The following is a 22351-nucleotide window of genomic DNA, read 5'->3' on the forward strand; positions in this document are numbered from 1 at the left end:
TAGGAGACCAATACTGTACACAGTATTCCAGATGTGGTCTCATCAGTGTCCTGTACAACTAAAGCATAACCCCCCTACTTCTGTGTTCAATTCCCCACATAAATGATAACATTTCATTAGCTTTCCTAATTGTTTGCTGTACCTGCATACTAGTCTTTCATGATTCATGTATAAGGACACCCTGATCCCATTGAATCTCAGAGCTCTGCAATTTCTCACCATTTAGATAATATGCTTTTTTATTCTTCCTGCCAAAATTGACAGTTTCACATTTGCCCACATTATACTTCATATGCTAGATCTATGCCCACTTACATAACATATTTATGCCCCTTTGTAGCCTCTTCACCACTTGCTTTTCTACCTATCTTTTTATCATTGGTAAATTTAGCAATCATACCTTCGAACCCTTCATCCAAGTCTTACAAATTGTAAAAAGGCAATCCTTGCTCATCTGATTTTTCTAATCTATGTGTAGATTAAAATCATTCATGTTTATCACCATACCTTTCTGACAAGCTCCCATCATCTTTTCCTTTTTACTCTGTCCTCCATGTAGTTACAATTCGGAAGTCTGTACACCAATCCTACAAGTGACTTCTTGCCTTTAACATTTTTAATCTCGACCCACACCGCTTCTACATCCTGGTTTCCTAAACTTATGTCATCTCTCTCTATTGTGCTAATACTGTTGTTAATTAGCAAAGCCACTCCTCCACCTTTTACTACCTTCCTTTTGTTCCTAAGGGGAATGTACCCTTCAATATTCAGGCCCTAATCTATGTCATACTGCAGCCATGTCTCTGCAATGGCTATCATATTGTATTTACGTACTTTTGTACTTGTGTACATCTATGTACTAAATGCTTGTTTAACTCAATTGGAGTACCATGTATCATCAGAAAGATTTTGGAGTGCATGCAGTAAAGGACAGCTAAATTGATAGCTAAGCTTAGACATCTTGACTGAAGGGGAGAGGCTACAAAACCTGGCAATCTCCTGGAGACAAGGCTTGGGAATGAGATTACAGAAATATTCAACATCCTGAAGATTGGAACGGGCGAGCATTAATATGGTTAACATGGTCGTACGTTCTATAATGAGAGAATTAGCTAAGAAGTGGAATGGTGAAAAGATTGATTCCATTATCCAAAGGGAGGTGAATGTATGGAATGGAAACAAAGGCTGATAATCAGCAAATTCCAGGATAAATACCTGGAGGAGAAAAGGAAGGGGTGTATGTTTTATCGTTGAAAATATTATTTCCTACGTAGTGATATTCCATGTGGCTTGCTCTGCTTTAGTTTTGTTCATCGGATGTGGGCATTGCTTGCAAAACCAATTTTGTTGTCGATCCTTAATTGCCCTCAAAGGTGGTGGTCAACTGCTGCCTTGAACTATTGCAGTCCATGTGGTGTAGGTACTCCTGCAGTGTTGATAGGGACCCCCCAATTTTCTCGCTGGGATCACAAGAAGTCTGATGCATTAAAACCAGGAAAAAGTATGGGAAGCACTGCTCTTGGTAGTGGTTTCACTGACTTTCTTTGTAATTTGTAAATGTATTTCAATGTAATGAATTGCATTTTTATTTATTTTGAACTGTCATTTGTACACTTAGAAAGTTCCTGCTGATAAATTTTGTTTGTACATATTTGAGCTGCTGGTGCTAATATGCCAGTATTGTGTATATTTTTGTTAAACTTTTCATTCTTTTTCCCTCATCCTGCCATCAGACTGAATTATTTGGGATCTTCAACGGACTGTATTGTTAGTTTGTTGCTTGTTATAAGGCTGCATCGAACAAAGAGTACCATTTCTGAAGCAAATTGCACAGATTAAGCCTGGATAATTCCTGTAGTAAGTAAATTAGATGACTCATTTGCCCCTCTCACACACACTATCCTGCATTGAGAGTCACTAAGGGAAATGCAGAAGGACTGAAATAGTAAGTGAATCCAGTACAAGAAGGCCAAATCTGAAAATTAGAATTAGGTCATTTAAGAATGAATTTGCAAAGCATGTTTCCAAACTCAAAGTGAAAATCTGAAACTTTCCAAAAGGCTAAGGATGCTGGATCAGTTGAGATTTTAAGACTGGGATTGATAGCATTTTGTTAGACAAGAGTATCAAGGGATATGGTGCAAGGACGCAGAAAATGGGGGCAAAACGAGCCTGCATTACTGCATCACTATGATCCTGGCTGATCTTAGGCCTCAATTCCACTTTGCTGCCTGTTCCCCATCTATCTTGATTCCCTGAAAGACCAAAAATCTGTCTGTACCAGCTTTAAAGGTCTTTATCCTGAGACTGTACCCCCATGTTTTCGATGCCCTGACCAAAGGAAGCAATCTCTCAGGGTCTACCCCATCAGCCGTTCAGAATCTTGTAATTTTCTATGAGATTACCGCTAATAGATCCAGTTTGCTCATCATAGGACAATCTTCTCATCCTAGGGAATAACTCAATGAATCTTTGCTGTACCACCTCCAAAGCAAGTATATCTTAAATGTGGCGATCAAAGCTGGATACAGTATTGCAGTTGTCGTCTCACCAAACCCTGTGCAACTCTGAGCAAGAATTCTTCATTCTTGTACTTAAAATTTATTATTGTAACAAGTGAGCTTACATTAACACTGCAATGAAGTTACTGTGAAAATCCCCTGGTTGCTATGCACTGGCGCCTGTTCGGGTACACTGAGGGGGAATTTTAGCATGGTCAATACACCTAACCAGCAAGTCTTTTGGACCGTGGGAGGAAATCGGAGGAAACCCACACAGACACGGGGAGAACATGCAGACTCCGCACAGACAATGACCCAAGCCGGGAATCAAACCCAGGTCCCTGGTGCTATGAGGCATCAGTACTAGCCACTGTGCCACCGTGCTGCCCTTTGCAGCCCTTGCAGCCTTTTGGCTAAGATCAAGCATTTAGTCAAGCCCAAGATGGGGTGCAAAGTGTTATCTTGTCAGCTTGGATCTTGTTTGTCTCTTTTGTGGGGACCATGAATTGGATTCAATTAGAATTTGTTTTTTGGAGCAAGCAAGGAGATGCTTTCAGGTTCGCCCGGTCCACTCTGAACAATGGCTTTGTAACTTTAAGAATGGAGTAAAAATTAAAGAAAACATACTCTTGCAACAGCTCTCCTTGCCATAAAGGTCAACACTGCATCTCGGCCTTTTGGCTAAGATCAAGCCCAAGGTGGTGTGCAAAGCCTTTTTTTGTCAGCTTGGATCTTGTATGTCTCTCTTGTGGAGATCATAAATTAGATTTAGTTTGAATTTGAATTGTTTTTTGGAGCAAGCAAGGAGATGGATTAAGGGCTTGCTCTATTCACACTGCACATTGGCTTTGTAACTTTAAGAAAGGAGTAAATATCTTTTTAAAACTTCAGTCCCCTTACAATAAAAACTTAATGCCAACATGCCATTTGCCTTCCTAAATGCTTGCTGTACCTGTATGCTAACTGTTTGCGTTCCTTGTGTGAGCACACCCAAGTCTCTTTGAACATTAACACTTGAGGTTTCCAAAAGAAAATCAGCTTTTCTATTCTTTCGACCAAAGTGTAAACAAAGGCAGCTAAATGGAATTGAGGTGTAGAGCGGCACTGATCTGCTGGAATAATGGTGTTGCTGAATGGCATTTTTCCCCTGTTTCCCATGTTCCTTTAGGATTATATTTAAATTGCTTTCCTTTGATCCCCAATCATGAGTTGGTGGATATTTGATACTTTTTGGGAAGGTCATTCTGCAGGGAAGGACAAAATACTTAAATATAGTGGTAGAATGTTCCACAGGGAAGATTTCTGAACTTGATAAAATGTTTTCATTTTGTAAAAGTGTAGTCTGCAGGTTTTGACCAATCCTCTATCTGAATCTGCCATCCTTGATTACTTTACCAATGAAGGTCTTGAGCTCTTGGGTTCCCAGTGTTGACCACCTGGACGATTTGTCCAATCCAGTATCTGTGGAATCAGCAGACTTGTTTTCCCTCTTTTATTCATTTTGGGTTGATGCAGTGAAATGAAAGTGCCATTTCACTCCATGACCTACAGGTGCACACTCCAGGATCTCTTCCTCACCTTGTGTTTTTTTTTGCTCATTCATGGGGGTTGTGAGCATTACTGGCAAGGCTAGCCTTTATTGCTGTTGAGAAAGTGGTGGTGAGCTGCTGCCTTGAACTATTGCAATCCTTGTGGTGTAGGTGCACAACAGTGTTGTTAGAAAGCAAGTTCCAGGATTTTGATCCAGCAGTGGTGATGAGATGCTGATATACTGCTAATTCAGAATGGTGTGTAACTTGCAGGTGGTGATGTTTCCATGCGCCTTCTGCACTTGTTCTTCTGGATGGTAGAAATTGCAGATTTGGAAGATACTATCAAAGGATCCTTGGCGAGCTATCGCACTGCATCTTGAGGATAGCACATACTGCTACATTTGGTACCACTTGTGAAGAGAGTGAATGTTTAAGGTGGTCAATCCTTCAGGCTGTTTTTTTTTGGTCCTGAATGGCATTGAGCTTCTCATGTTGTTGGAGTATTCCATTACACTACTGACCAATGGCTTTGTATATGGTGGACAGGTTTTGGGCCATCAGGAATTGAGTTACTTATGCAGAAGTTCCAACTTCTAACCTGCTTTTGTAGCCACAGTGGCTGATCTGGCTAAGTTTCTGGTCAGTGGTGTCTCTCAGAATGTTAATGATGGGGGATTGGTGATTTATAATTTCAGGGAGAGGTGCTGGCTTAGTGGTATTGTCACCTAGATTAGAATCCAGAGACCCAGGATTATCCTCTGGGGACCTGGGTTTGAATTCCACCACAGCAGATGGTGAAATTTGAATTCAGTAAAAATCTGGAATTAAAAGTCCAATGATGAACATGAAACCATTGTCAATTGTCATTAAAAAATCCATCTGATTCACTAATGTCCTTTAGGGAAGGAAATCTGCTGTCCTTACCCAGTCTGGCCTACATGTGATTCCAGATCCACAGCAATGTGGTTGACTCTCAAATGCCCTCTGAAATGGAGAGCAGTTAGGGATATGTAATAAATGCTGGGTCCAGCCAATGATGCCCACATCCTGGAAAATTGATTTTTAAAAAAAAAATGTGGCAGGTGGTTGGGTTCTTCCTTGTGGGAGATGGTCATTGCCTGGCTCTTAAATGACACTTTGCATTCACACCTCACACCAATTCAAGCCTGAATGTTGTCCAGGTCTTGCTGCATGGAAGCACAACTGCTTTGTATTGCTTCGTTATCTAAGGAGTTGCGAATGATGCTGAACACTGCAATCATCAGCGAACATTCCTACTTCTGACCTTATGATGGATCAAGGTAATTGAAGCAGCTGAAAATGGTTGAATCCAGGATGCTGCTTTGAGGTACTCTAGTTACAATATCCTGGGACTCACATGATTGAACTACAGCAACCACAACTATTTTCCTTTGTTGTAGGTAGACTGCAGCCAGTGGAGAATTTTTCCAATGATTTCCATTGACCGCCATTGACCTCAACTTGCCTAGACCTCTTTGATGCCACACTTGGTCAAATGCTGCCTTGTATACAAACATACAAATTAGGAACAGAAGTAGGCCATTCAGCCTCTTGAGCCTACTTCGCTATTCACTAAGATTATGGCTAATCTGAATGTAACTTCCTTCCTTCCTACCCCGATTACCTTTAACCCCTTTGTGAATCATGAATCTAACTAGCTCTGCCTTAAAAATATTCAAAGACTCTGCTTCCACTGCCGTTTAAAGAAGGGAGTTTCAGAGACTCCAGACTCTGAAGATGTTTCTCCACATCTCTTGTTTTAAATGAGCAACCCCTTATCTGGCAAGAGGGATCATCCTCTCCACATCCACCCTGTTAATAACCCTCTGGATTTTAGATTTTTTGATCAAGTCGCCTCTTACTCATCTGAACTTGAGTGGATATAAACCTAACCTCTTTCCTCATGAGACAACCCAACCATGCCTGGTATTGGTCTAGTGTTAAGGCCCAGACCAGAAAACTAAGGTATTTTATGCAGTTAGCCTAGACCTCCAAGAATGAAACTTATTTCCTGGCAGATTCTAGTCCCCAACTTCAGAGAAGGGAAAAGAGAGACACTGCTCTCTCTCAACTCCAAAAGCAGCATCTAAGCTTGAAAATTCCTTGTAAGCCCAGCTTCACGTGACCATACCTGCCAATCGTCACAATCAAGCCCCACTCTACAAAATCCCAGGGGAAAACAGAACAGCATTAGTACAGGTTAAAACCAAAATTCTAGCCATTAGAAGCAATTATGCTATTGGAGCAACAATGCAGGATGCTGGTAGACAGAGAGGCTCCCTGAGTGCATAAAACTGCTACAACAGATCCTGCACAAGAACATGGCTCAGATACATTTCTTAAAGACACAGTATCGGTACACAAGTAAACCTTCTCAACTGCTTCTATTGCACTTAAATGTTTCCTTAAATAAGGAGACCAATACTATAGAAGTAGGAGTAGGCCACCAGGTCCTTCGGATGGGATCTCACCAATGCTGTGTACAACTGAAGTATAACTTTCCTACTTTTGTAATCATTTCCCCTCGCAGTAAATGATAACATTCTATTCACTTCCCTAATTACTTGCTGCACCTGAATGCCAGCTTTTTGTGATTCATACACCCAGATCTCACTGCACATCAGATCTTCGCTATCTCTCACCATCTAGCTTAATTTTTATTCATACTGCCAAAATTGACGATTTCACATTTGCCAGAGATTTTCTCACTCCCTTAATGTATTTATGTCCCTTTGTAGCCTTCTTAAGTCCTCTTCAAAATTTACTTTCCTGCCTATCTTTTTGTCATCAACAAATTTAGCAAACATCTTCAATCCTTCATCCAAGTCATTTATATAAATTATAGAGAGTTGAGGCCCCAACACTGATCTCTGTGGCATACAACTCATCACATCCTGCCAACCAGAAAAAGACCCATTTATGTCTACAGTTTCCTGTTAGCTAGCCAATCGTCTTTCCATGTCAATATGTTACCTCCTATACCATGAGTTTTTATTTTCCACGATAACCTTTGGTGTGGTAGCTTGTTGAATGGCAGAGCAGACTTGATGGGCCGAATGGCCTACTTCTGATCCTGTGCCTTATGGACTAGCTGATTGAGTTTTTAAAATTTTGCCCTGCTTGGTGAAGTTGACACTCAATCTCCTTTGTTTCATCTTAAATCTTCCAGAGTTCTAGATTTGATGTTTGTATTGCAGGAGCTCAATTGAGATGATCCCCTCAGATTTTCTATCTGTATCATTTGCAGCTAACTGCTTGAATGAATATGCATTTTTTTTCTTGGCCTGTGGCATATACTGCAGCTGGATGGAAACGAATGAAAAAAAGTGACCGTGTCTTGTGATGTGACCCAGCAGAGTTTAGGAGACTGCAGTAATTGTACTGGATATGCTGGGAAATTGCAAATTTACAATTGTCCGGAGTGCAGTTTATTAACTTTTTCCAACAAGCTGCTCATTAGCTTTAAAATTCTATATTAATTATAAGCGCTACACCAACCTAATTGTGGAAGGTCCTTTTTGGGCACTAACTTCACATGTTGGATAAGTGACAGGAAGCTTTGTCATTGAAATTCTTCACAGGCTGAAGTAAGATAGAATAGAGAAGCAATTGCAGGAATTGTTTCCTTTCGTGTGTTGACAGCTATAGGTGAATTACCTCAGCAGTGTTTTTTCTAGGGCGTAAATTATTTCCGAAAGACACTGGCTCATATGCACTCCGATTCTACGGCACTGACAGCCTGTGGTAACCCATCTTAAATGTGGTTTATTGCTGCCTGAAGTTTGGGTTACATAGTATTGCGTTGTGAATTCATTAAATTTGGCTTGGCGTGCAAATTGAACACATTTCACATCATCACAAAATTTCCTCCCCTCATCTGTTTTTCTCATTTGACTTTGAAAATTGTGTTTTCTTTGTAGCTCTCTTAATAACTCTTGGAGTAATAACTCTTGTACTTGGAGAAAAGTTGGGTAAAATATTTCACAGATGACTAAGTAGTTCTTTGAAAAATGAATACAACAGCACAATTTGGAATCCTTTATTAGATTGTGACACAAATAGCTTCATTCTCCTGATGATTTATGATTACCCTACTTGCAGCAATCTGTATGCTTAATCACATTTATCTGCATGTTGCACTGCACACTCTTGGAACCAGGCGAAGTAACCTAAATATGTATTTACAATTTAAAATAATTAACAAGCAGCAAGTTTTTAACAGCTTGAATGATGTTTCTAGATTCACAGATTTTGCCAGTTGATTCCTACAATACTTAATTAAATACAGTATATTTCTAGATTTAGTGCAGTTTGTTTGTATAGCTTTATGTAATCAGGGCAGCATATTGAATAAATTGTAAGGTAAGGGTTCAGGAACAATCTGACGTTTACAAATCTACAGCTGTTAGCAGTTCATTACAACAGTCACTATTTTAAACTGATGCTAGCAAATTCCGCACATTTGCAAAGATTTAAATAGTTAATTTATTACATAGTGATTGAAATAGTTATTAGTACCATACCATGTAGCCACTAAAATATGAATGGCATGCAATCTTATTAACAAAGGAAATCTTATAAATAAAACAGCTCTGATGAAGGGTCATCCAGACTTGGAACTATTCTATTCTCTCTCCACAGATGCTGTCAGACCTGCTGAAATTTTCCTCTTTCTGTTTTTGTTGTGTTAATAAAGTGACAGCTGACTGAAAACCAGCTTTTGCTCTGAAAGTCTGCCTGGAGATCTAGTTAGTGAAATATCAAATGGACTATGCTTGACAATCCTGCCAAAAGCCAATTTTTCTAGTTGAAAGATTTTCATGGATTTTGAGGTTTGGCATCTGTTTAATTTTCCTAATCATGGCTAGGTATCAACTTCTAAGTATCAAGCTTTTTCCCAGGGTGGAAGAGTCAATTACTAGGGGGCATAGGTTTAAGGTGCGAGGGGCAAGGTTTAAAGGAGATGTACGAGGCAGATTTTTTACACAGAGGGTGGTGGTGCCTGGAACTCATTTTTGAAGCAGGGTTGGTCTTTGCTATCTTTCCAGATTCCTGTCTGAATTAATAGCTGCCAATTCACATTTTAAAAGTAGTTTAAAAAAAATTGAATTGTTCCATTTGCCCTGAGACAAGATGACAATTTACTGAGTTGAGGGTGTGTTGCTCAGCAAAATTATGTTGTGGAACCTATGCTTTAGGTTAAGATAAACTGTACCCCAACAAATATTGTTTGCATAGTGGATTGTATTCCAGAGTGCTTTGCTGTTAATCTGAACAGATTTGCATAACTTTCTTTTCTCTTCCCTTTATTGCAGAATTTGACAGAAGACGTTGGCCAAGACGACCAGCAGTCAGGTATGTGTGATTTTTCTTCCCTTTTCGTTAAATCAATGGGATAGTCAGTGGGAAAGTATAGTTCTACTAGCACCCAGACAGATGCTTGAACTTGCTTAGGTGGATTAACAGCTATAAGTCGCTGTCATTGAATTGGATAGTTCCAATGATAAAAACGAAATACCATGGATGCTGGAAATTTGAGTTCTAACAGCATCTGGAGAGAGAAACAGAGTTAATGTTTCAAGTCCATATGACTCTTCATCAGAACTGAACAGTCATATGGACTTGAAACATTAACTCTGTTACCTTCTCCACAAATGCTGCCAGACCTGTTGAGATTTCCCAGCCTTTGGTGTTTTTATTAACTCCAATGATTAATGCATTTGAAAATTTGTGGGGTATACACATTGCTCGCACAAATGTGGAAATATTTATATATTTAACCTGATCTACATCTTGTCATGATTGATGAAATGCAGTTTGACAAAAACCAACTTAGAATGCTGGAAAGTAACATACAGTTTGAGTGAAGATCCTAGTTGCCAGATTAGATAAAGCAAAATCAGTGCATGTGTGTATGTGATTGCCTTGAAGCATTTTTATTGGCAAATGGAAGTGTGCAATTATAGCTTCTTTCAATGTTTAATTTTCAAAGAGGATTGAGGTCGGGGAGAGGGGCTGATGGCTGCTTTAAAGAAATGCCACCACTGCAGTTTGCATAGACATAGTTGTATTATGGAGCTACCTTAGCACCTGCAGACCTTGTTTCATTGGTCTGATCAACCCACCAGAGTGTGATCATGAGTACAGTGATGTTTGATAAGGTAGCTGTGCCCTGTTTGTGAACAGAACTCCCACTTACCTGATGAAGGAGCAGCGCTCCGAAAGCTAGTGGATTTTGCTACCAAATAAACCTGTTGGACTTTAACCTGGTGTTGTGAGACTTCTTACTGTGTTTACCCCAGCCCAATGCCGGCATCTCCACATCATTCCTTCATTGACATCAGACACCATGATTTTGGGTCAAAGGGACCTTCTGATGATTGTTAGCTACTGTGCCCCCCTTAGTTGATACTGAACATCACAAAGGAAAACAAGTACATAAAATGCTATCTCTGAGCGGGCAAGTATCAGAATGAATATTGAGTGGGCTCCAAGTAGAAAACCAAGAGTAGCAATTATGGGTAACATTTGACATAAGGTGGGAAATGTTGTTCCACTGGAATCAATGCTAGGACCACTGTTGTTCACAATTTACCTCAAAGATTTAGACTTGGAAAGTTTATTTCAATCTCAAATTTGTGGATGATGCCAAATTGGGGAGTTAATATTGAGGAAGAATGTTGCAAAATACTAGACAGCATTAATAAACTTGCAGAGTGGGCATTCAATTGGCAAATTAATTATGGTAGGAAGAAGTAGGGAAAGCAACATACTGCATGAATAATGAGATTTAAATTGACTGCAGAACCAAGGAGCGTCAGAGCGCACAAATCTCAGTGGTAATGCAGATTAATCGGGCTAGCTTACAAGCACTGGTGTTCATTTCCAGAGCGATTGTTGAACTTGTGTAGAACCTTGGTAAGATCACGTGGAAAACAGGTGACAGTTCTTGTCTCCATGCTGTACAACGGACATAGAGGCACTGGAGAAGATGAAAATAAATTCACAAAATTGGTAAGATCAGAGAAATATAATTGCCAGAAGAGGATGAACAGGCTGGGATTCTTTTTGAGAGAAAAAAGGCTGAGGGGTGATCTACTTGAGATCCTTAAGATTATGAAAAGGCTTCATAGGATAGACACAGAGAAAATGTTTTCACTTGGGGAATTCAAAACTAGAGATCATAAATTTGGCCATTAATAAATGAGATTAGGAATACAGGAGAAACTTTCTATATGAAGTGTGGTAAAAATGAATCGGCCACAAAGAATGGTTATGGCACGTGGCATCGATGTTTTAAGGGGAGGCAATTGCATGAGGGGAAAGGAATAGAAGGATAGATATGTTGTTCAGAATTCCAATGGCTTTGTCAACTGTTGATCTACATGTTTGTATCTATTGAGTGTTGAGCCTATTAAGACTTCTGAGGCTTTGAACCCTATTCTTATCAGCATCATTAATGGAGTACATTTTTTCTTAAGTTCTTGCCCGCATTAAATGTTATCTACCATTGTTTGACATGGCATTCAACTCGTTCTGTCATTTCTGTCTCTTTGATTTCCCCCTTCAAGTTTGGTTTCAGCTGTAATTTGATTACTTTGCATTGAGTTTCTGAATACAAGACATTGATGTAAATTAGAAACAGCAGTCAGATCTGAATATTGACTCTTGGGGTCACCTCGCTCAGTACTTCCTACCCTATTCTTCCACCCCTTGACTGAGTCTTACCAATCCAACTGGAATTTGTCATTTTCAATTTCTCTTAATTTCCCATTCATAGTCACATTCCTTCAGCTTTCACATCTTTTGGCTTAAGGTTGTAAATGTAAGAGGCATATTATTCTAGCCCTCTGTTTGAGATCCTCCAATAATAGATTAACCCGTGCAACCTACCTGCAACATGTCCAACCTTTCCTCATAGGAAACCCCCCTCATTCCAGGAATCAGTCAAGTGAACCTTCTCTTAACTGCTTCTGATACAAATGTGTCCTTCCTTAAATAAGGAGACCAAAACTGTACACAGTATCCTAACTGCAGCCTCATCAATGCCCTGTACAGCTCTAGCAAAACATCTCATACTCAGTTTCCCTTACAGAAATGACAAGTTCCATTTGTCATCCTACTCACTTGCTGAACCTGCACACTAACATTTCCTGATTCATGTACCAGGAGACCCAGATTCCCTCTGTACCTCAAGAGTTCTGCAATCTCTCTCCATTTAGATAATATGCTGCTTTTTTTATTCTTCCTTCTAAAATATTAAAGTTCACATTTTCCCCACAACATACTTCATGTGCCAAATTTTTGTCCACTTGCTTCACCTGTCTATATTTGCTGACTCCTTGCATCCTATTTACAACTTACTTTCCTCCCTATCCTAGTGTCATCAAATTTAGCAATTACACGTTTGATCCCATCAAGTTGTTAATATCAATTGTATATAGTTGAGGTTGCAGCACTGAACTCTGAAGCACTCTTCTCGTTATATCTTGCCAACCCAAAAATGATGCCTCCTATGTTTTTGATTAGCTGACCAATCCTCTGTTCATACTAAGATGTTATCCTCTACACCATGAGCTCTTATTTTGTGTAGTAACCTTTTGATGTGATATCTTGTCAGACACTTTCTGGAAATGTAAGTACACTACATCCATAGGTGCCCCTTTGTCCATATTGCTTGTTACTTTGTCGAAGACCTCTAATAAATTAGTTAAATACTTATTTTCCTTATACAAAACCATGTTGACTCTGATTAATTGCACTGAAACTTTTTTAAAGTGCCCTGCAATACTCTTGAATTGAGGAGTTACATTTGCTATTTTCCAATCTAATGGGACTATTCCAGAATTTGGGGAATTTTGGAAAATTAAAATCAGTACATCTACAACTTCTACTACTTTTAAGACCCTAGAATGAACTCTTGTCAGCTTAATTGTTTTAAGTTCCTCCCTTTCACCTCCTTGATAACTTACTTCAGGGATGTCATTTGTAACCTCCCCAATGAAGACATGTACAATATGGCACAGTGGTTAGTTAGCACTGCTGCCTCACAACATCAGGAACCCGGGTTCGATGCCAGCCTTGTGCAACTGTATGGAGTTTGCACACACTCCTTGTGTCTGTAGGTTTCCTCTGTGTGCTCTTGTTTCCTCCCATGGTCCAGAGATGTGCAGGTTAGGTTGATTGGCCATGCTAAATTGCCCCTTAGTGTCCAAAAATGTGTAAATTAGCTGGATTGGCCGTGATAAGTGTGCAGGGCTATGGGGATAGGGCAGGGGAGTGGACCTGGGAAGTTGCTCTTTCAGAGTCTGTGCAGACTTTGTGGCCTCCTTCCGAACTGTAGGGATTGTATGGTCCTTATGGTCTTAATGTCTGTTCAATTCATCTGCCATTTCCCTTACTTCCATTATTACTTTCCTTGACTCGCACTCCAGAGGATCGTTGTTCACTATTCACTCTTTTCATTTTTAAATAACTGTAGAAACTCTTATTATCCATTTTTATATTTTTAGCCATCTTTTCCTCGTACTCTAATTTCTCCCTCTTTTTTGACATTCTTGCTGTTTTTGTTCCATCCAATCTTTTAACCTATCATTAATTTTTGAATCAAATTGAAAGAAAAAGCACACAATTTCACCATCTTTAGCTACCTTAGTTAGCTACAGATGGTGCATCTTTTCTCACTGGAATATATCTTTGCTGAGCATTACAAAATATCTCCTTAAATGTTTGCTACTGCATCTCTGTTGACTTATCCCTTAACCTAATTTCCCAGTTCCCTATTGCCAGCTCTGGCTTCATAATTGGCCCTTATTTAAGTTCAAAACACTAGTCTGAGACCCACCCTTCTGTCCCTCAAACTGAATGCAAAATTCAATCATGTTATGATCACTGCCACCTAGGTGCAACTTTACGATGAGGTTATTAATCAACCCTATCTTAATGCTGTTTGGTTGGCTGTAGCATGTGCTGCTCTAAGAAATTGTCCTGAAATCGTTCTATGCACGCCTCTTCCTGGCTACATTTGCCATTCTGATTTGCCTTTATGTAGATGTAATCTTTATTTAGATTAAAATCACCCATGATTATCACTTAACTTTACCTTTCTTTCAAGCACTCATTATTTCTTCCTGAATATTCCATCCTACAATATGGTTACTGTTAAAGGGCCTATAAACCACTCCCACAAGTGACTTCTTACCTTTAGTATTTCTCATCTCTACCCAAACTGATTCTACATTTTGATGTTTAGAACTAAGGTCTGTATTGTACCCATGTCATCCTTAATTAATAGCGCTACCCCTGCACCTTTTCCTAGCCTCCTGTCCTTCCAAAATGTCTTATACCCTTGAATATTCAGGTCCTAGCTCTTGCAGCCATGTACCTGTAATGGATATCGGATTATACTTATGAATTATCAACTCAAATAGGAATAAATCTCCTTTGTTATGAATGTGATGTGCATTCAGAAAAAAACCTTCAATTCTGTCGTCTTAGCATTTTTTGTAATCTATAACTGCTGGTGCTCTCAAGTTTATACACTCTGTCCTTTCCTGCCATGCTCTGATTATCATTTCACTTATTGTTACTTTGCTCTCTGGCCTTGTCTTCTCTCTAATTGATCACTTTTCCCACAATTGATCCCTTGCCCCCACTATTTAGTTTAAATTCCACTCTACCACCGTAGTTGTATAACTTACTGGTCCCAACATGGTTCAAGTGAAGACCATCCCAATTGTACAGCTCGTACTTTGCCCAGTACAGGTGCCAGTGTCCCTGGAATTGAAACTCATTTCTACCACACCAACCTTTTGAGTCATGCATTCAATTCCCTAATCTCATATCCAACCTAGCTGCTCATATTCCCTAAGCAGAACTTCTTTCCTGGTCCTACCTATGTCATTGGTACCTACATGGACCACAACCGCTAGATTCTCCTCCTCCTCCTCCTCCTCCCCACACCAATGTTTCTCTTCCAGCCCAGAGCAAATGTTCCAAACCCTGGCACTGGGCAGGCAACACAGCCTCTGGACTCTTTCAGCTGAGAGAACTGTGTTTATCCCCTTGACTATACTGCCCCCCAATACCACTACATTCTTATTAACTCCCACTACTTGAATAGCCTCCTGATACCATGGTCATTTCATTCATCCACCCTGCAACCCCCACTTTTATCCATTCAGGTAGAAAAAACCTTGCACCTGTTAAACAATTGCAAAGGAATAAGTTCCTCTGCATCTACATTCTGGGTCCCCCGACCTACCTCACTCACAGTCACACCCTCCTGACCGAATCAGAAGATACTATCTCAAGGGGCATGACAGCCTCCTGGAACAAAGTGTCCAGGTAACTTTCTCTCTCCCTGATGTGTCACAGTGTCTGCAATTCTGCCTCAGCTCAGTGACTCGGAGCTGAAGCTCTTCAAGCCCCAGACACGATCTACAGACACGTTTGCCCTGGATCACACTGGTGTCCAAGAGCTCCCAATTACACAGTTGTGAATACATCACCTATCATGCTATCTTCATTATGTATTAATTAATTTATTATTAAACACCACTACTCCCAGTAACCTTTAATACTGCTAGTAACCCTTATTACAATTAATAAAGCTTACAATTATTAATGAATTACATGAGTTTGAAGATAAATTAGCAAAATGTTCATCAACCAATACTTTCCTGTTTTCCTGAAAGCTTTCCAACATCAAAAATGCTGAAGTCAGGAGTGGAATAGAATATTCCTCATTGGATGGGTGCAACTACAGCAGCATGTAAGAAGCTTAGCATTGTCGTGACAATAGATGTCTCCATCTCAAATCTCTTTGGCTTAATCATTGATATGGAGTGTGAGATGGAGGCATTCTGACACATTGAGAGTGAGAGGATTATCTGGGCAATATGCTACTTCAGTCGCATCTGAGTGCTGCAGGATTAGAATAGGCTTAGTGAGGTCCATAGTGCAGAGTAGAGGAAACCCAGATGAAATAGAGAACAAATATCCTGAGAAACTGATCCTGTTCAACAATCACCTGCAAGTTCCCTTCCCAGCCATGCACCATTCTGACTTGGAACTATAGCATTTTTCCTTCATTGCTTGTGTCAAAATCCTGGAACTCCCTTCCTAACAGCAAATGGACTGAAGTGGTTTAAGAAGGTGGCTCACCATCACCTTCTCAATTAGGGATGGGCAACAAATGCTGGTCTAGCCAGTGATCCCCATATGGTGTGAAAGAATAATTTTAAAAATTAAGTACAGTGTCCTTGCTTCCTGTGAGAATAAGGATTAAAGAATGTAAGGATTAAAGAAAGGCGGTCAGAATGCTTACCTGAAGGAGGAGGTAGCATAATGGGTTAGTCTCGGGATTCAATAGTTAAAGAGATATATAGCATCTTGAGTAGTGCTGAAAGAATATATTTTGTTGCAGCTTTTCGTCTTGCACTTATCAGGACAATAATAAGAAAACCAATGTCAGGGGAAACACAGCTTTATGCTATATGAGAAGTGAGTGCTGATTGGTTGCGAATTTAAGATGTTGCCATGGAAAATGCCCCAGTTAATAGTGACTGACTGTTAACATTGTTGAAAATTTAAACGAGGCAGCTTTTGCAAAGCATGGGCTGGTTAGCAGTATTCTGTACCTTGCCCATTGCAAACAGCGAAAGGGACATGTTGTTTGATACAATCCGCCATTCTTTGAGATCAGAGAATCCCTGCAGTGCAGAAAGAGGCTATTCGGCTCATCAAGCCTGCACTGACAACAATCCCACCCAGGCCCCACCCCACATTTACCCCCTGACACCGAGGCTATTTAGCATGGCCAAACAACCTATCCTGCACATCTTTGGACTGTGGGAGGAAACCAGAGCACCCGAAGGAAACCCAAACAGATACAGGGAGAACGTGCAAACTCCACACACAGTGCGCGAGGCTGGAATTCAATCCAGGTCCCTGGTGCTGTGAGGCAGCAGTGCTAACCACTGTACCACCGTGTATCCCATTCATGAATTCACTTGGTATAAAGTGCAAAACAACTGATCAGGGTAGCCATTGTTCTGCAGCATGTCTTTCATGTGCCCTATTTCAACATCAAGCTTACATTGTGAACAAATGGCTCGGACCCTATTTGCAAGGTTGATGATAAGATCAATCATAGAGCGCGTGGAACAGTAAGAATTCCTCCAAAACGTGCATTGACCAGTGAAATAAAAGTGAAACACTGTGGATGGTGGAAATTTGAAATAAAAGCAAAATAAATGCTGGAAAAATTCAAGTAAGCCTGGTGGCATCTGTAGAGATAGAAATTGTTAAAAGTTTCAAATCCATATGACTTTTATTCCAAGCTAAAGAGAGGGCGAAATATGATGGATTTTAAACGGTTTAAGTGGGGTGGGTGGAGAAAAATAGACAGTCAGGGATAGGTGGGAGCTCAAGAGAGAATTGACAAAGGTGTCTTGTGTCCAAGACATCTTTTTCATTCTCTCCTGCACTTCTACCTATTCCTGGTTTTTCTATTTTGCTCCATTCACTCTTAGACCAAATAAAATCCATCACACTTCTCCCTCTTTTTAGCTCTGAAGAAGTCATATGGACTTGAAACTTTAACTCTGTTTCTCCCTCCACAGCTGCTACCAGACTTGCTTGAATTTTTCCAGTATTTTTCTGTTTTTGTTTTTTTGTTATTGTTGATAATCAGTGAAGGTAGGCGTGCGATAGGCTACGGTAGAGAGAACACTCAAGCAGATTTCTCAACCAAGATGTCGAGGAAATAAAGTTCATTTCTCTGCAAGACTGAATTTGAGTGCAGGATAGAATCCATTAAGACATGCCAGCAGATTATTACATGCTGCCATGGAGTTAAAAATAGCAAATGTATCATCCACATTATAAGATATATGTAAGAGGTGGGAGGTTAGGTGTCATTCCATCGAAGACCCGTTTCTCAGCTAAGCAAAGTAAGTGAAAGCCATTCGCTGGTTCATTCCTTTGACAATGAGTCTATCTGCCTGGTTTAAATTTTTAACAGTGGCAGTTAACTGTCAGTCACCATTAACTGGTCCACTCTCCATGGCAACACATCCACTTGCCAACCAATTATCACACTCTTCTTGCACAGTATAATGTTGTTTCCCCTGAGATTGGGATTCTTGTGATTGTTCCGATGAGTGCAAAGCGATAAGCTTTGAATGTCTTTTTTTCAAATCTCAAGTTTTGTACTACCAAACTATTTATATATAGTACCCTTTATAAGTGGAAGGAGTCCAACTGTATATTTCCTACCTCACACTCTGAATTGGCTTAAAAGGATATTGAAGGGGGAGGATCCAGTTGTTATCACTCATGTTGGTTAGAAGAACATACAACAAAGTATACAAGAGGTTCTGTGTGGAGAGTGCCAGAACCTAGAGCTTTTTTTTAAAAAAAGAGAAAGCACCTGAAGTGTTCAAATTTCTGGACTATGTGCACCAATTTGGGGAGTGAACAAGTGGCTTAAATTGTAGTGTGGGAAAGATGTGTTACATTTTCTGGAATGTTGACCCCATATTGGAACAGAAAGACATTGTGCCATTGAGGCAGGCTACAACTGAAACAGGCTGGCCCAGAGTCTTAGCAGAAAGAAAAATAATAGGGTGGTCATGAAAGCTTTAAACTGATAAATGATATGGCGGGTTCAGGTAGAAATGGTAATATTTGGAAACAAAAGAGAGAAACAGTCAGAAAGGATGCTAAAGTTTTTTTAAGTTTTAAAGTTTATTTATTAGTGCCACAAGTAGGCTTGCATTAACACTGCAATGACGTTACTGTGAAAATTTAGCCTTTACTTGTAAATGGAAAGCTAAGATGTTAAAGGTAATTGAAGCAGGAGAATGAAATAACACTCGAGCAGAAGGTTAGGTTATTAGGGTGTGTGGCCCAATTAAGCCCACTTTATGCAAACGGTGTGTCAATGTTAATGGCATGGCTGGTAAACGCCGGGTTATTCCAAATCACAGAGGGGAAACTTGAAACAACTACCCTCCGTTGTATTTTGATATAATGTGAGGAAACATAGAAACTAGAAGTAGACCATTCGGCCCTTTGAGCCTACTCCGCTTTAAAGGAATTACCATGAACCCTCAGATTAAAAATCTAATGCTTGACCAACAGAGCTACCCAGGCAACCAGGAAAGAATTGAAACCCGAAAAATGATGTCTCTGTTTTGTGATGATTTTAAATATAAATGTTTCTAAACAATAAAATAAACAAAATGAGTACACTGAACTAAAACAATGGCTATACCCAGTATCACTAACTTTACCCAGTTCCAAACGCTTGTATTTCACTACTTTCAGAGCTATTTCTCCCCAAACCTCTGTTAACGACCAGATCAGAAACCCCCAAAGTATTTTACGAAGTTGACCTAAACCATAACTTTTACATTTGATTTTGGCATTAGGGTGAGCAGAAGGTGTTTCACTCCAGGTATGAGTCAAGTAACCCACTAGGAAGCTTTTATCAAAACAAACTTTATTTAAGAACAGTTAGAATATAACAAAAATAATTAGCATAACTTTAACCAATTAAAATACTTAAACACGACAAAGTATAATTCTAGCTATCTCTATTGTTCCAATTCAGCAGTATCCCCCCACCTAGATATAAATCCCATCCTCAGAACTAGTTAGCACAGAAACCAAAGATGCTTACCGTAGGTATTAGGTTTCCAGCTTTTTGATACTTCTGGAGAGTGATCCAGTCAGCCACCCGTCTTCTAATTTTCATGCAGCAACTTTCAGAGGAAGCTCCACCCTCAAACAGTAGAAGCTCAGGTTCTGGACTCCAGTCTCCACTTCAAACAGAGCAAAAGATGCAGAAAAAGCAATCTGTCTCTCAAAACCCCAAAGCAGACTGCCTGGCATTCTCTATGAAAGCCTAGCCCCACCCTGTCATACGAATCCACCTGTCAATCAACCTAATCAAGCACTACTCTGCAATATCCCACGGGAAACACAAAACGAAAGATCTTGTATTAGTTCAGAATAAACCAAACACTTGATCAATTGTGTTGTTGCAGTAACAATACAGAGCTTCTGGATCCAGACAAAACTGCTCCGAATGTATCAAACAGACCTTGCACCAGAAATGTGACTAAAATACATTTCTTAAAGGCACAGTATCATCACACTTCCACAATATCTTTTAAGTTTTTAAGAACTATAAATTATTCCAGTAACAGTAACCACTGCAGGTAGTTATCTCCTTGGGGTTGCTTCTGAGGTAGAACAAAACGACTTTTCAAGGCAGGGTTTCTTCACAGACACACATTTCTGGGAGTTAAGACAACTATGCCTGCTATTGACAGATGTCTCAAAATAGCTCCCCTTGCATAGATTCAATGCTTCTTGATATACAGTTTTTTTTTTTCATTTTGATCTTCCCTTATTTCAACCAGCCTCTTCAAAAGTCAAACTTAATTGCCTTTATTTTGTGAGTCTACCTTTGAGAATGTAAATGCAAAGTTTACACCTTGTCTTCTCCTTTGAACCTCTAACACCCTTTTCAAATCATTTAGGCTTTATTCCCCATTGTTACTGGCTTGCCTTAGGTAGTGATGCTAGGCTCACCTTATCAAAAGCATTATTTCAATTATCACAACTAAATGCCTATATTTTTCAATGCTTTATTAAAAATACATAACCAGCAGGAAAAATTCAGATTTATTGGATTTACTTGATTTTTTATGTCATTATTTTTCCAGACAGTAAGGAACAAATTGAATGTATTATATTGCAAATTAAACTTTAAAGGCAAGACATGGTAGCCATTACTGCAACATTGCTTCAAGACAGTTAGGACTGGGAGCCAGTTATCCCAGGGACCTATTATACTAGGAAATAATTTACAGAAAAAAAGGAAAACTGTGAGGGGTGGAGTAGTCCTGGTGATTTATAGATGAAGAATCACTTCTAAAATAAGAAAGGATATAATGAGAGTTAATTAAAGCATTGGAAACTTCCTGGGTAGAAATAAAAAATGGGCGAAAATGATTCAAGACTGGTAGCTGTTGATAGAGGTCTCCTGGATGATCGGTATGTAAAAATGATTTAATTTGATTCATTATTGTCACATGTATTCGTATACAGTAAAAAGTATTGTTTCTTGTGTGCTATACAGACAAAACATACTGTACATAGAGAAGGAAAGGAGAGGGTGCAGAATGTAGTGTTACAGTCATAGCTAGGGAATAGCGAAAGATCAACTTAATACGAAGTAGGTCCATTCAAAAGTCTGAGATTGAATTAGAGTACTTGTTACAGAGCTTCAGAATTTTAAAAGCATAGAACGAGAGTAAAAGATAGAGTTGGAGGGTATGCTGGGCACAGCTCGCAAGAAGTTGCCAAGCTCTGGCGCATTCTTGGCTCTCGTTATTAGACAAATTGAATTAGACAAGCATCTTGCAAAGACAAAGTAGTTTTAATGGTGAATTTTAACTTTGTATAGATTGGGACAGCCAGCTCAGCAGGTCAGAAAAGTTGTGAATTTCTCGTGTACAGTTGTTTTCTGCAGCAATATATCCTAGAACCAACAAATAGGCAGGTCATACTGGATTTAAAATTGAAGTAGATTTAGTTAACAGTTTGATGGGACATGAACATTTGTCAAGTAATGATCATAATGTGATTAAGTTGAATGTGAAAGAATTATGAAGTTTCTAGATTTGGGATGGCTGACTTCAATGAGATGAGTCTGGAGATCAAGTGTATGGTCGGCACCCCATTGTCGGCCGCACTTGGTCGAGGTCATTGGGTTTCATATGAAGCAATTTTTAAAAGCGGCATCTCGGCCTTTTGGCTAAGATGCAAATGAGCTCAAGTCTTGGAGGAGGAACCTCCCCCTTCTCCAATCAGCTTGGCTCATGTAGATCAGGCCCAGGACAGGGTGGTTTGGTCGCTCGCCCTGTCTTGTCAGCCTGGATCTGAAATGTCTCAACTTGTTGAGACTCTGAATTGGATTTGATTTGATTGAATTGGAAAAGTATTTTTTTTTAAATGACACAAAATGTACACTTTAGGAAGGATAAATTGTCCTTAGAGGGAGTGCAAAATAGAAATTATCTGGTTTCCAAAGATTAAAGTATAAAGAGTGATTACAAATCTAAGGTTGTATTTCCTGGAATTCAGAAAGTTAAAGGGTAACCTTATCAAGTTTTCAAGATATTAACAGCAACCGATATGGTAATAGAGAAACTATTTCAACCGATTGTGCACCTGGTGTTACACAATCGAGAAAAATTGGAGCCAGAACTTTCAAAAGTA

The 22351-nt window shown here is 39.6% G+C and overlaps 1 protein-coding gene and 1 pseudogene across 4 annotated transcripts in view; both read left to right on the plus strand.

The window, feature by feature from the left end:
* dcun1d4 (DCN1, defective in cullin neddylation 1, domain containing 4 (S. cerevisiae)) overlaps window positions 1-22351 on the plus strand; it is a 71790-nt gene that overhangs the window by 14112 nt on the left and 35327 nt on the right. For all 4 annotated transcript variants that reach the window (XM_078217191.1, XM_078217194.1, XM_078217190.1 and 1 more), the window contains exon 3: window positions 9370-9409. In XM_078217191.1, the coding sequence (XP_078073317.1) occupies window positions 9370-9409 (40 nt within the window). The remainder of the gene's footprint in view (window positions 1-9369; window positions 9410-22351) is intronic.
* On the plus strand, window positions 3163-3381 carry LOC144501722 (U2 spliceosomal RNA; annotated as a pseudogene).

Source organism: Mustelus asterias, chromosome 1 (assembly GCF_964213995.1).
Source record: "Mustelus asterias chromosome 1, sMusAst1.hap1.1, whole genome shotgun sequence".
Taxonomy (NCBI): Eukaryota; Metazoa; Chordata; class Chondrichthyes; order Carcharhiniformes; family Triakidae; genus Mustelus; species Mustelus asterias.